The sequence below is a fragment of the Thermobia domestica genome, chromosome 6, assembly GCF_964235325.1.
Source record: "Thermobia domestica chromosome 6, izTheDome1.hap1.1, whole genome shotgun sequence".
Lineage (NCBI taxonomy): Eukaryota > Metazoa > Arthropoda > Insecta > Zygentoma > Lepismatidae > Thermobia > Thermobia domestica.
The window spans coordinates 95769544-95782902 of record NC_137459.1 but is presented as its reverse complement, the minus strand read 5'-3'; the positions used below and the strand labels follow the sequence as shown (position 1 = coordinate 95782902).

The 13359-nt window shown below is 35.5% G+C and overlaps 1 protein-coding gene across 4 annotated transcripts in view; it reads left to right on the top strand.

Moving 5' to 3' along the window:
• LOC145688104 (uncharacterized) overlaps positions 1–9723 on the top strand; it is a 114317-nt gene extending 104594 nt beyond the window's left edge. For all 4 annotated transcript variants that reach the window (XM_081761848.1, XM_081761851.1, XM_081761850.1 and 1 more), the window contains exon 6: positions 7346–9723. In XM_081761848.1, the coding sequence (XP_081617974.1) occupies positions 7346–7445 (100 nt within the window). In that variant the 3' untranslated portion in view covers positions 7446–9723. The remainder of the gene's footprint in view (positions 1–7345) is intronic.
• The last annotated feature ends 3636 nt before the right edge of the window (positions 9724–13359 follow it).

Here is a 13359-nt window from a genome sequence, read left to right as displayed (position 1 = left end):
AAAAGAAACACTGGAGTTAGAAACACATCAGATGTCAGCATTGGCAGCGTTCAGCGACGATCGCAGCGCCGCGCAGTGGAGCCAAACACTCGAATTTTTGGTAAAATTCTCAAAAATAATTTCACCAATCCATTGAAATGACGGAAGGATTCATGAACCACCTCTCACAATCTGTGTCGACAATCACAGTCCGTCCGCCTCGAGTTACATGACATACAGGGTCGTGTTGCACGGACGAAACCACTGGTTGCGCTTTAGCACGACGTCAATGTTGCGGCAAACACGCAACATGGACTGCTGATGCCTGAAAACGTATTTAGTTGGATAAGTCATCGTTCACCTTATTTCTAAACCACGAGTTATATTTACGTGTGGCGAATACCCAAAGAAGCGTTTGATGGGCAGTGTCTCCGCCCAACCGTGAAACATGGCCGCAGCTCTGTAATGGTGTTGGTCAGAATATCCTGGAATTCAGTGGATCACCAGTTGCGTCACTGCCCGTGGTTATGTTGCCATTTTAGAAGACCATGTGCATCCTATGCTCCAGACGTTTTTCTTTTCGAGCAGTGACGCCCTATTCTAGGATGATAATGTCCTTATTCACATAGCTGGGACTGTTATGACGTGGTTTCAGGAACAGCAGGACGAAGTTGAACACATCCTGTGGCCTCCCAATCACCGGACCTAAACGTAATTAAAACTATGTTCCGCCTCTCTCCTCTCTCATGGAACTGAATGATGCTCTGCACGCAAAATGGTGTAATATTCCACTTGCTACTATTCACGACTTTTACGAATCCATTCCTCGTTGCATCAGACCTGTTTTGAGACGAAATGTATTCGAACTCTATATTACTCTGGTATGATTTTTTGGATGTTTCTATTAATACTGTAAGTACTGTAGATTAGCTGTTATTTTTCATTATTTATCTCCGGGCGTAAGCATACGGAGCTTATAGTTTCATTCCAGGTGTATGTATGTGGGTAAGTGTGGGTGTGTGGTGGAACACGAATAGATTAATATAATCCATTGATCTTTTATTTAATCCGGAAGTGGTGGAGATATATCGCTTCCGGTTACATCGTTGATCGCAATAGAAGAAAAACGGTACTAGAACACAAACATGCAGCTTTTTAGAATCGATTCAGGATCCCAAGAATGGATACCTTTTCGACCCTTATGTCTCTACTAAAGCTTGAAGTTGTAGGAATCAAACCACTTCCGGGTTCAATATTCATCTCCATAATGTAAAATTGATAAGTGGTAGCGAGAAATAGCTTTTCGAAATGGATTCAGTGTCCAATAACTAAGTGACATCTTGACTTTTATCCTTTATTCAAACTTAATCTCAGAAATCAGCCACTTCTGGTTTCAACGTTGATCACCATAGAGCAAAAACGATAATTTATATGATACAAGCGAGGAGCGGTTTTCGAGAACAAATTCAGTGTCCCAAGAATGTATTTAATTTCTACTTGATTCAGCGTCCTAAGAATAGTTTTCATCTTCTCCGTTGAAGCTCTATTCAAACCGAAGATAGTTCAAGTAAACCGTTTTCGGTTTCATTGTAACAGATATGGAGTTTTTTTTTCAAACGGTTCAGTGTTTCAAGGCAATATATCAGGACTACCCGCAATACTCTACTAAAACCAAAAGTTGTTCAAATTTAATATTACCTCCAGTTTCAATACTGCTTTACATAGAACAACAGCAGTAAGATATATTGAGATGTGGTTTTGAGCAATTGATGCAGCTTCCGAAGAATAGGTTCCGACTTTGTTGTTAACTATGTATTCAAACGAGAATTGGTTCAAATTAACCATTTCCAATTTCAACATTTAAGTATAGCTATACAACAAAAGCGGTAATAGATAGCGACAAACGGTTTTCTGCAATCCATTCAGGGACTCAAGAGAACATATCGTCGCATGAGAACCAAAGAGGCGTAACTGCAAGAATAACATTTTTGTTTGCTTGGATTATGAACATAATTTTGAAAGACCCACTTGGCGTTATTTGAGTGTTATTGATGTTGACTTTGTCATTGACTTGTCTGCTATGCAATAATGTGTTTACCATCTTATTAAAACAACATTTGTTTGAAAAAGAAAACAACTTTTTTCCTCTATTTCCTGTAAACCTACGAAAATGGAGTTACGCTCCTCTGGTTCCCATACGGCGATATTATCTCAACCTGCAATACTGTACCAAAACCAGAAGTGGTTCAGATTTACTACTACGTTCAGTTTCAGTACTGATTTTCGTAGAGCAGAATAATAGGAATAGAGATGCGTTTTTTTCAATCGACTAAGCTTCCTAAGAATAGATTTATCTTCTCCGCTAACCCTCTGCTCAATCCAAAAATAAAATCTCGAAAAATTCTTTAAGTTTTACGTCCCACGATTATGCCAATTAGGCTAAAGGAGACGTTGATGATGAGAAATAATTTAAATAGTGGAATGAAGAAAGTAGGAGGAAACGGGAGAACCCCAAAAAGCTCATGCGCACGGTGTTTGTTTACCACAAAGTTGACTTGCGCGAGCTGGGATCGAACCAGGGACTGGATACACCAGAGGTCAGCGCTACCACTGAGCCACCGCTGCCTCTCAATCCAGAAATGTTTAAAATTACCCATATCTGGTTTTAACATTTATCGTCGTAAAACAAAAATGGTAATGGATAGCGACAAGCAATTTTCTGCACTCGATTCAAAGTTTCAAGGGAAGATGTGCTCTTCCTGAACGATTTTTTCAAGTACGACTCAGGCAATTTTGAACATATTTTGTAAACAAATGCTCCATTTAGAAACCTACAATACGATATAAATACTTTATTTTAAAAATGACAAAAAATAGTTTGTTGTTGAAGGTGAGTTCCTCCCGGACGAGTTTCTCAGCGGCTTTGTTCATATTTTATTAATAAATGCTCCATTAAGAAGCCTACAATACGGGTATGACATAAATCATTTTCCATTAAAAAATTCGCAAGGGGTAGGTAATTTGGATGATTTTTTTCCGGGATGATTTTCTCAACATTGTCTCAGGCAATTTTGTTCATATTTAATAAATAAACATTCCTCTAAGAAACCTACACTATAGCATGCATTTTTTAAATGAAAAAAAAAAAAAACACACACACAAAGGGAAGTTTGCTTATAATTTTTGTGTATATTTTGCAAATAAACGCTTTCATAATAGAAACATTAATATGATTGAATTAAAGGAGTTCAGCGAGCAACTTCAGTGTGGTGGACCGTACCTTTTCTTTCTTTTTTCTTTAGAAGAGGCTACGATTGTCAGGTGTCAAATTATGTAGCGGTAACATAGATGCGGATTACTCAAGTACTTCCAAAAATTAATTAGTACCTCTGTAGCAAACTTTTCCGTCATCGCAATATATTATTTAATTATCTGTGGGTGATGTTCGTCACATAATTCAAATCGTGTTACTCATTTATTTACACATTTTTTTTTAAATAAAGAATTTGGCACAGTTTCCTGAATCTTGAAACAATGTAGGTAGAGGAATCCATTGTATCTCTCTACCATCAGCAGAGGCAGCGAATGGAAAGCGGAGAGACTTTACAAAGTTACAATACTTCGGTAGCTGCAGGCAGAAGCTCCAGGTCTCTTAATCAAATAATCTTCCCGAAACGTAATAAATCACTTCGCACCAGGTTGTGTTGAAGCCTACTTAATACACTAAGCGACAGACGACTTTTGTTTGATTTAGTCCAGATAATCAGTCTAAGGACTTCTTGGAGTCGATTCAAGGACGTTTCGGTTTAGTTGATTTGAGTTTCTTCATCACCCGTGCGGACAAAGAAAGTGTGGTTTGGTTTAACTGATTCGTGTCCTATAGCGCGTGAGTTTTCACTCGGTACTTGGCAAGAAATTAACTTGAAATCTAGATGTAATGGTTAAGCTTCTAGTATTTTTTATAATGATTATCTGTTACAATCTTCATGTTTTATGCAAATTGATGCTAAAATAAGGTACATTATGAACTTGAGGTGAGAGACTTTTCCTATTGGTCACACGTGTGTATTCACTGTAATTCCTCACTCAACTTGACTGAAATCCAGTAGTTAGATACAATATATATCTGAGAGAATGTATGAAGAATTGAGCTTAAAACCTTTTACGAATCAACAATAAAATCTGCTTGGACAAGTATTCGACAATTTGACATATAATTTTCTTATATATAATGATTGGCTTTCATACTTTGCTTGCTCACTGACATTCCATTTATAGCAACTTTCTCTTTTGCAGTGAACCGTACCGTACATAATAAAAGAAAATGGTCCGAAGCCTTGGGAAACGCAGCTTACTTCTATAAGTTACATCCACATCCGTTTCTAGATATAGGAAAATAATAATAAAAAAAGTGTTCATAGAAAGTAATTCGGAATTATCAAAAGTTTTATCTCCCGAACACGAGACGATCGTCTCGTGTTCGGGAGATAAAACTTTTGATAATTCCGAATTACTTTCTATGAACACTTTTTTAATTATTATTTTCCTATATCTAGAAATTGTACTTTGGGCGTGTATGTTTAATCCTCTCTTTCCCCTTAAAATACATATTTTAGCTAAATGACATGATAAATGACCGGCTCGAGCCTCGGTGCTAACTATCTTGAAGAATTCCTTTCAAATGTTTCAGCCATTTATTCGTGGTGATGAGGCGGAAAACTACGACGGCATTTTTATGTATTGAGAAAAAATGCTTTTTGTCTCAGTGACAGAAGAATGTCTGAAACTTTCACCACTTGTTTTTAATAAGGAGTTTATGTATCAAGTTTTATTTCTTTAACTTGAGGGGCTCGTGATACTCAATTTTTGGCATGCGTTTTAAACCACTTCCTTCCCCCCCTTTTTAAAGTTTATATACCAAATTTCAAACCTTTAACTTAATCAAAACGTCACTATTGGCCATCTTCGAATAAAGAATCGGAAATTTTAATATTATAAAAATTTTCGTCTTGTTCCCTTACAAGAATATTATTTTAAATCGCTGAACATATATTTTCATATTTTTAGTTGAGAGTCCACCGGAAATCGAACCTGGGACCATGCACAGTAAAGAAAAACGTGCTATTTAACTATTTGTTATCTTCCACATTATTGGATTTAAAGTCTCAACAGTTGAGATCTTAAAGAAACATTTACTTACTACATAGAGTCGCTACATTTATAATGAGGATTCTACTCTGATTTAATATCTTAAAATATATCTACTGAGGAAAGAATGTTAAGTATAATTATATTTTGAAGAGATGAACACTTTTATCGGATTTTTTTTATTGTCACTCCCAGTAATAATTGTGTCACTACCGGTAATAATATTCAAAAAGAGACGAAAATTCAAACGCTAGGTCACTGGACAGTTAGCAATAAACTCAAATAAATCATTAACAATTCAAGTTAAGCACTTATATTTAATTTCAAAAGTAATAAGTAAGTTCCTAAAAAAAAAACTACATATTGTTGGAATACCACGAATTATGTATTACGGTATGAAATTGAAATGAAAAATGTAGTGTTTCAGTCCTATATTGTATGCCCTGTAGGTTAGAGAGACAAATAATTAACGCAAAAAAAAAAAAAGAAATGATTATGAAATAGTTTGTGAAATGAGAAAACAACAGAGTAATAAAATCAGATACCACCACCAGAAATTCACCAGAAATTCACATGACCTGGATCGAATCAAGAGCTCATACGAGGGGTAAGTGTTATAACACTGAACCTCTGCATAACACTATAATAATATTCTAGCATATGACTCCACGTATTATTGTGGAAGGCAGCATGGCTCAGTGTTAGAGCGAGAGATCTGTGGTTCGATCCCTAGCCACCCGAATTTCCGATGAGCAACATCGTGTTTGTAGGCTTTCCTCCCATATTATCAATCCCCCAGCTATTCCATAATCATTGATTTCATCACCCATCTGTCACCTTTACTGAAAAGAGCATAATTGTGGAATGTAACTGTAGAAATTTCCTTTCATTCCACGACTCGTATCGTCTTGAAAAAGAAGAAGAAGAAGAAGAACTACTTACATATATCATATTTATTTCATTATGTGCTGTAATTGAGAACAAAAACAATAAATCCCCACTGCTTCGAGGCGAAGTTTCAAAACTCGTGGAAGTGAACACAATATTCATATTTTGTGTAATTGAAAATATCAAGAAAGTACTTTTTTTATGTCAAATGATTCTTTGTCTCCAAATGTAGCACAATTGCGGCGAAATTTTCAGCATTCACGGAAGTGAATAATAGGCTCATATCCTGTGTTATAAAAAGCTCCACATACACAATTTCGTACTTTTATGTCTAAGGGTTGAGAAAAAGCTTCACTCACTTCCTGCAACTACAGAGTTGAAGTAGTGTAAGTGGATGACACATTCATATTGTGCATATAGATAGCTCTCAGATCAAATTTTGTATGTTTATGTTAAACGTGTGAAAAGCAACATGTTGTGATCAATTTCAACTTTTATGCAATTGATTACTCTCATGCGTGATAATAGCAAGCCTATAGCCACCTGAAAGGAATTCATTTTTTAATGTTATACGAATGATAGAAATAATATGAGCAGTGTAAGAGGTTAGCTTGGAGAAAGGCACGCCCTCCTGAACTTTGTATCTTGGTAGTTCGCGTGACACAAAGACAATATGTGGCTTGGTATGTTTGTATTTCCTAAGTTGATGGTTTGTGGGAGTTCTCATCATGTGATGAAAGTCCGAAGATTTCAAACAGTAGATTCTGATCACAGGCTTAATTCTAAAAAGAAACATTAAGCTCTAATCAGTCTAAAAAAAATAAATTCCAATTCTTATCTGTATTAGCGTTAATATTTGATTAGACAAACATTTGGTTTCTGATTCAACGATTAACCATCTTTATGATTATTATTGTCTTGCGAAGCCTAACGTGTCTTGCTGTTGAAATAGGTTGAGAATTTCTAGCCTAAAGGAAGATATTCAATTGTAAACACGGGAAGCCATTAACAATTCGAGATACTCAATATCAGTGATTAGAACTTTCTTCTAATTGTTAATATTTTTATTGTTTTAGTGAATATACTGACGTTGCACCTACAGTTTTTACATTTCTTTCTATATATCAAAACACTAACATTATCACATTTTTACTCTGAAGAAATATTTGCTAAAATATAGAAGTAATTTTGTACAGTATTTAAGTGTTACACGTCAGATTTTGAAATGCCTTTCTTGTGGTAGGTATAATTATTTTACCAAACGTAGATTAGGTAATAATGCTTACACTTGTGGTCATAATTATCTTGATATTTCTGTATTTTATTTCAGATGCAATGAGAAGGGCCATATAGCTCGCAACTGTCAGAAATGCTACAATTGTGGTGGATTTGGCCACTTTGCTCGTGAATGTGCTCAGGCTGCTGCCTAGAACATTTAAGTCCTTCATATGCAGATTGTTTCTGCATCTATTACGTGTGTCACAAGATTGGCCTGCAATCTGCAGGTTTGTAGTGGTGTGTTGTTTGATGCTAGTCGTGCCCATTGCCGTAACGGCATACCATTCAGGGTGCGTTTTGGGGCTGCAACATACTGGGAATGGAGCTAGGTGGTGATCCCATCCATCTTTTTTTCGTGTGTGTGTTTGAGCAAGAAACAAAACAGTCAAGAGTGGGTGAGCGAATTCCGTAGTATTCTGCTGATGTGTAGCAGCGGGTCTGCCTTTCAAATTTTTGTAAATCACTTGAATACTTTGCAGGATATAATACCTGCTCTGTTGTGATTCTTCTAATTTTTCAGAAAAAGTTAAACTTTACCTTAATTTGTAATATTACTAAATTATAATTTTAACATTTGTATAAATTGTTTTTATGTTGGGTTTATCAATTGATGATATTTGATTTTAAAGTTGATGATTATAATTTTATTCATATATATGTATATACTACACTAGTACATATATATGTGTTTACATATTTTTTTGGCATCAGCTGACAAGTTTCTTGAATCTATTGCGAGCACTCGAGCATATTCGCTGTACGTGAACTTTCATAGTAGACTTACCTGTTTGCTGTACGTTAAAGTAGATCAATATCTTTAAAAAGTGCAAGATAAATGCAGAATTTGAAGAAAAAAATAGTCTGTTTGCTAGCTTACCTGATTACAATCATCAAGGGAAGCAGTGCAAGTTATTTATGTAAACCTACGAACAATCTTACATTGTGTGTGGAGGTGACTCAGAAAGCAGAGTCATGTTGATGCATATATCTTAGGACTTACAAATGAAATTTTAAATACTTTGCTTATATAGTTTTCTTGGGTAATAATATTATGTTGTTTCTCTTAGTTTTCTTCTTTTGAGATGAATGTTATTGCTGGCTAAAGGCACAAGAATACTCCCTAATCTTTAGTCGTCATTGTACCCTGTGTTTCTACTTTGTTGCACGTTACTCCATTTTACTATATATATACATATATATATTTTGTGATGTCTTGGGCAAATGAATTAATGTTGTTAAGATTGGTTATGGCATAGCCAGAATATTTCTGTTATTTTATTAGAATGTATTGAATATAAATTTATTGTTGATCTATATTTGCAATAGTCAATAGAATTTTCGTTGTCTTAAGACAATCGGTGAAGGCATGAGCTTCGTGGAATATCTTGTCCCCTAATAGATAATGCCAGCGTGTTTTATTTTACTATAATAAAAAAATCTGAATTATAAGATATATATTTGTTTCACAAAGTAAAAACAATAGCTGATGTTTTGTTACGGAATATATGTAACATCAGTTAGTTTGTAGCTCCAACTTTATGAATTAAGAGTGGGGAAGAAGTAAGCGTTGAATAATTATGAATTTTGAACTGGGTTTATTTTTATTCTATTTTACTAATAATGTATTCAATTCGGAAATAACATTTCCGAATATAATCTCGAACAGATCACTCAAGATGGTGAATTTAGTTTCCTTCAATTATGTGAAATTGTAAGTGTATTTTTGAAAGGAACTAAAATAGTACGAGTATTTTATTCTTTTTCTGTGCGAGGTAAAATTTTCAACTTATTTTAAATTTACATAACGACTGATTTTTTAAATATATTTGATTAAAACTGTAGGTGTCACAGCCTATATTAAGAGAACCATTTCCAAGTACTTCAAAGTCTACTATTAAAATTTTCTTGTTTGAGTACAGTAATACAAAATCGAATGGTTAAGCTATTTTGTAATATTAGTTATTGTAATAGTTCAGGATACATTCCCTACGGCCAACTTCATGCATATTAGCATCTCAACAAGTAAGGTATCTTGAGAAGTCTTACCATAAATAATCGATTGTCCGTGGCACCTAGTAGTAAAACAGAAATATTATATTTTGTAATTGTTATGTCGTTCTTAAATAATGCGTTAAACGTTGGGAAGAGTTTTAAGTTTTGTAAATGTAAGTAAACGTGTATTTTCGTCATGTATATAACAGTATAGCAGTATTGTATAAATATAAAATTGTTCATTTAATTGTATTATTTTGCATCTGTATTGGGATAGATGCATAAATCTTGCGTGAAAAATATTTTCCTAATCTACAGGAGTAATAGCTAAATTGCAATTAAGTACATATAATCAAAGTACACCATGAAATACTTTCTCTTTTGAGTTGATGTTACTTATTATGGAAAATAGAAATAAAAGGAAAATGAACTAGAAAATAGAGAATGTATGATTATGCCTTTCCCTTTGTATGCTTATTTTATTCTTACCAGTTAGATAACAGTGTAAAACAGGCTTTTTAAAGTTTAAATGTCTTGTATACTTAATTTATATTATCAAAAATAATACTTTTTTGGTTGTTGAGCAGTATTGACGCCAGAGCCCTGGAATGTGACGCAAGAAATATTGCTGAATAATCTACGGCGCATAATTATGGTAACTTGATATTCTAGAATTTCGTGAAAACCAGGCATATTTGTAAGTTTACATAAACGAAAGAATTGCAATGTATTCATCATATTCAATGATCACTTACGCAGTACAAACTTGTGCATTTGTTTCTAGTTCATCTAATTTCAGTAAAGTATATCAGGAAACTTGGATTGATAGTTGTGCTGTAAAGATACTTTCATAAATTCTAATGGACCCGCGAAATCAAATAGTGCTAAATATTCTAAGGTATGTTATATTCCATCACCTCTTATTCATTATGAATGAGGGAATTCCAGTGGTTGGTCTATATTTTCTCCACTTCATTTTATTTTTAGTTAAAATATCTTAATTTCACAAGTTTGTCCATAATACCAACAATTTTACTACGTGTACATATAGTCGTTCTTATGTTTGTAACTGTCAATTTTAATATAATAATTACTTCAGAGTTGTATACAAGTCACGAAATATATCAACATCTTCAATATTGCATCGTGCTAAAATCATCACTAATCAAACTAATTGTTGAAAAATTGTTAATACACTAAAGAAGCGCATCAAAGTATACCCGTGTAAATCGTCCGATGCGAATGAATTTCACATCACAGAATGTCTTTTGTAGAAGGTATGTAGATCTTACAGTTTCAAGGTATCAGTGTGCCGTTCACAGTAGAGGGAAGGTTGTTTGTATTGTCTGTAGAGGACATGATGCTACTACTTTCAAGATCATCGGAAAATACGTCGAATGTACTTGTATATGCGAGTCCGTTGTTTGTGAAAAAGAGTGTACAATGCAGGGTGATAACAGCAATCGCCTATTGTGTAACTAAGGGACTCTGAGAGTGGGTGTACAGTGGGACTCCAAGAGGCCGGTAGTCGTTCAACAGAATTGCTTTTCACGTGAGTCGTGGCGTGTCAGTGGTCCAACTGTGGTGTTTGCGATGCGAGAAAGTTCGCACGGCAATCGTGCCCCACGTCGCACTGCTCCAGCGCCTGTACAAAAAGGTTGTTTTGGCACTCTAACTGACAGGATGGCAATTACTAGTTTAATTAGACCTACCCACCGTATTCTATTAAGGGCAATCTTATATATAAAAATTAATATTTGTTTGTCTGCTGTGTGTTTGTCCGGTATACAAATCTATACCATTGACTTGGCATACTTCAAAATAATTTTATTAAAGAGCGTAGGCAATATAGAACTTTTAGTTCGCCTCCTAAAGACAAGAAGGCGGCTTCAAAAAGGGAAGAGATGGTTTAAAATTTATGTAAAAAAATAGAATATTTCACGAGCTTTTCATGTTAAGAAGTTGAAACTCGGTATGCAACCTCATTTCTAAAAACAAGTTGACTTGTACATATGATTTACAATCTGGAAGAAATACTGTGGGGGTAAGATACTCATAGGGTGATGGGAATGGGTGACATGTAAAAATAATCGATAATGACTGATATTAGTGTCGAATCTATAGTTTTTGGGGTCGCTGAGATGAATAGTAACACTCTTGACGTCCTTCAAGTGCAACTTAGCCCCAATTGTAATGGGGTTTTGGGGTGGTGGCGATAAATAACATTTCAAAATGACCGATGCTAGTGTCAAATTCATAGTTTTCGGGATCGCTAAATTGATCGGTGAAAGTGCTGATGGCGTTTGAGCCCCAGTTTAGGTAAGAAGGGACGTGGTAGCTGATCAAGGAACTGACAGCGGCAATGCCGAAGCAAGGTGTTGTTCTTCATTACGTATTTAATTCACTCATTTCTTCACCTTCAAATATGATAAGTTGCAGTGCAAAGAACTGACATTTCAGCTAGTTACAAATTATTTCAGGGCTTTCGGCATGTACTGTCATTTAGTCTATAGCGTATGAGAGATGACGTCTTTCGACGATCACATAACCCGGCGAAGTGGGGAAAGGAAGAAGAAAGCAATCGGCCTGGGACCTTTAAGTTAGGTATCCCCCCGACATTTGTCTGGTGTGAATGAGGAAAACTCAGAAATAAACTCACACAGGATGGTTGGCCCGAAAAGGTCTTATATCTTTCAGATTAAATGTCTCCATTGGAAATCAAACCAGAGATGTATCATCCGCTTTGTGCGCACGAACTCTCAAAAATCGATTGTGTACGTTCCCATATTCCTCTTATACGATTACTGCTGATATCTGCTGATTACAGAGAAAGTCTTCAGTGTTGCCGATGGCGACTGGTGGCGAGGAGAATGGAGAGTAATTGTGTTCAGCAATAAAGATATTTTCTCTTTCAAAGAGTGTATATCCGCACTTGCCATTCAGGACCCATATGACATTCGGGTATGGAGATAATCAACTAGGCTTTCTTCTTGCCTATGACCTTCATTTATGACAGTAGGCTTAGTGCGTCGTTCATTCGTGATGTCATCAATCTTGTTCTCCTATCTTATCTTGGCGCTTTGTGGAACACCAAGTTTCAACAGGATAACGTGCGTCTCCATACCGCAAAGGAAACTATACGTCAGGATACACATTTTATTTAGTTTCTTAAGTATCCGGACGTAAGCTATATCTAGCACCTGTGGAACATGGTGGAATGGTACCTTACCGCGAGCCGTGTTTCGGCAATGATCATCACTCATTTACATCAAGGTCTACAGGGAGCGTGAGATATAATACAACCATTAAGCATCCGCCCGAGCAGCTGTTTGTGTGGTCCCGTGGTTTGACTACACGTGTTGTTATGGTGAATTCTGTGTGCTTTTGAATAACGTGTATAATATATTCGGGATGTCCGATTGGCACCATGCCACGATAAATGTCAAATATTGTCACTTTCTCGTGTACAACTTTGAGCCAGATCCATGAGTTACTCCTGGGTGTTCTTAAATGTGTTTCGACCAATTTATACATATCGGATGCCAACATTCGCCTCGTTATATTTGATTTGAATAGTTTACACGAAGCGAAATTATTCGTAGTCCGGTTTTACATACAAGAACAGTTTATTTTAGTATTACAATGCCTTTATTTTACAGTAGCTGAAGTACCCTTTTTTCGCACGGGGAGAATAAGGTTTATGCAATATATCATATTAGAAGATAAAGAAGTAAATAAATATGTAAGAGCAACGTCTTCAGCGTTACCCATGTGCTTGTCAGTAAAATAAATATATAAAGAGTAGCACATCGACGTTGTCTCTGTCAGTATGTAGTAAATAAAAAAGTGAATAAATATTGAATGCCAACAACTTCGGCGTTGTTTATCTCAGTATGAGTGAAATAAATAAATTCCGATGAGCAATACCTTCGGCGTTGCCCCTATCAATTCCCGGACCAGCTTCCTCGTCCTTTATTGCTTAATCTTGGGCTCAAACGTCACCTGGAATGTCATTAATCACCTCAGCGATCCCAAAAACTATGAATTCGACACGAATTTTTGTCATTTTGGACA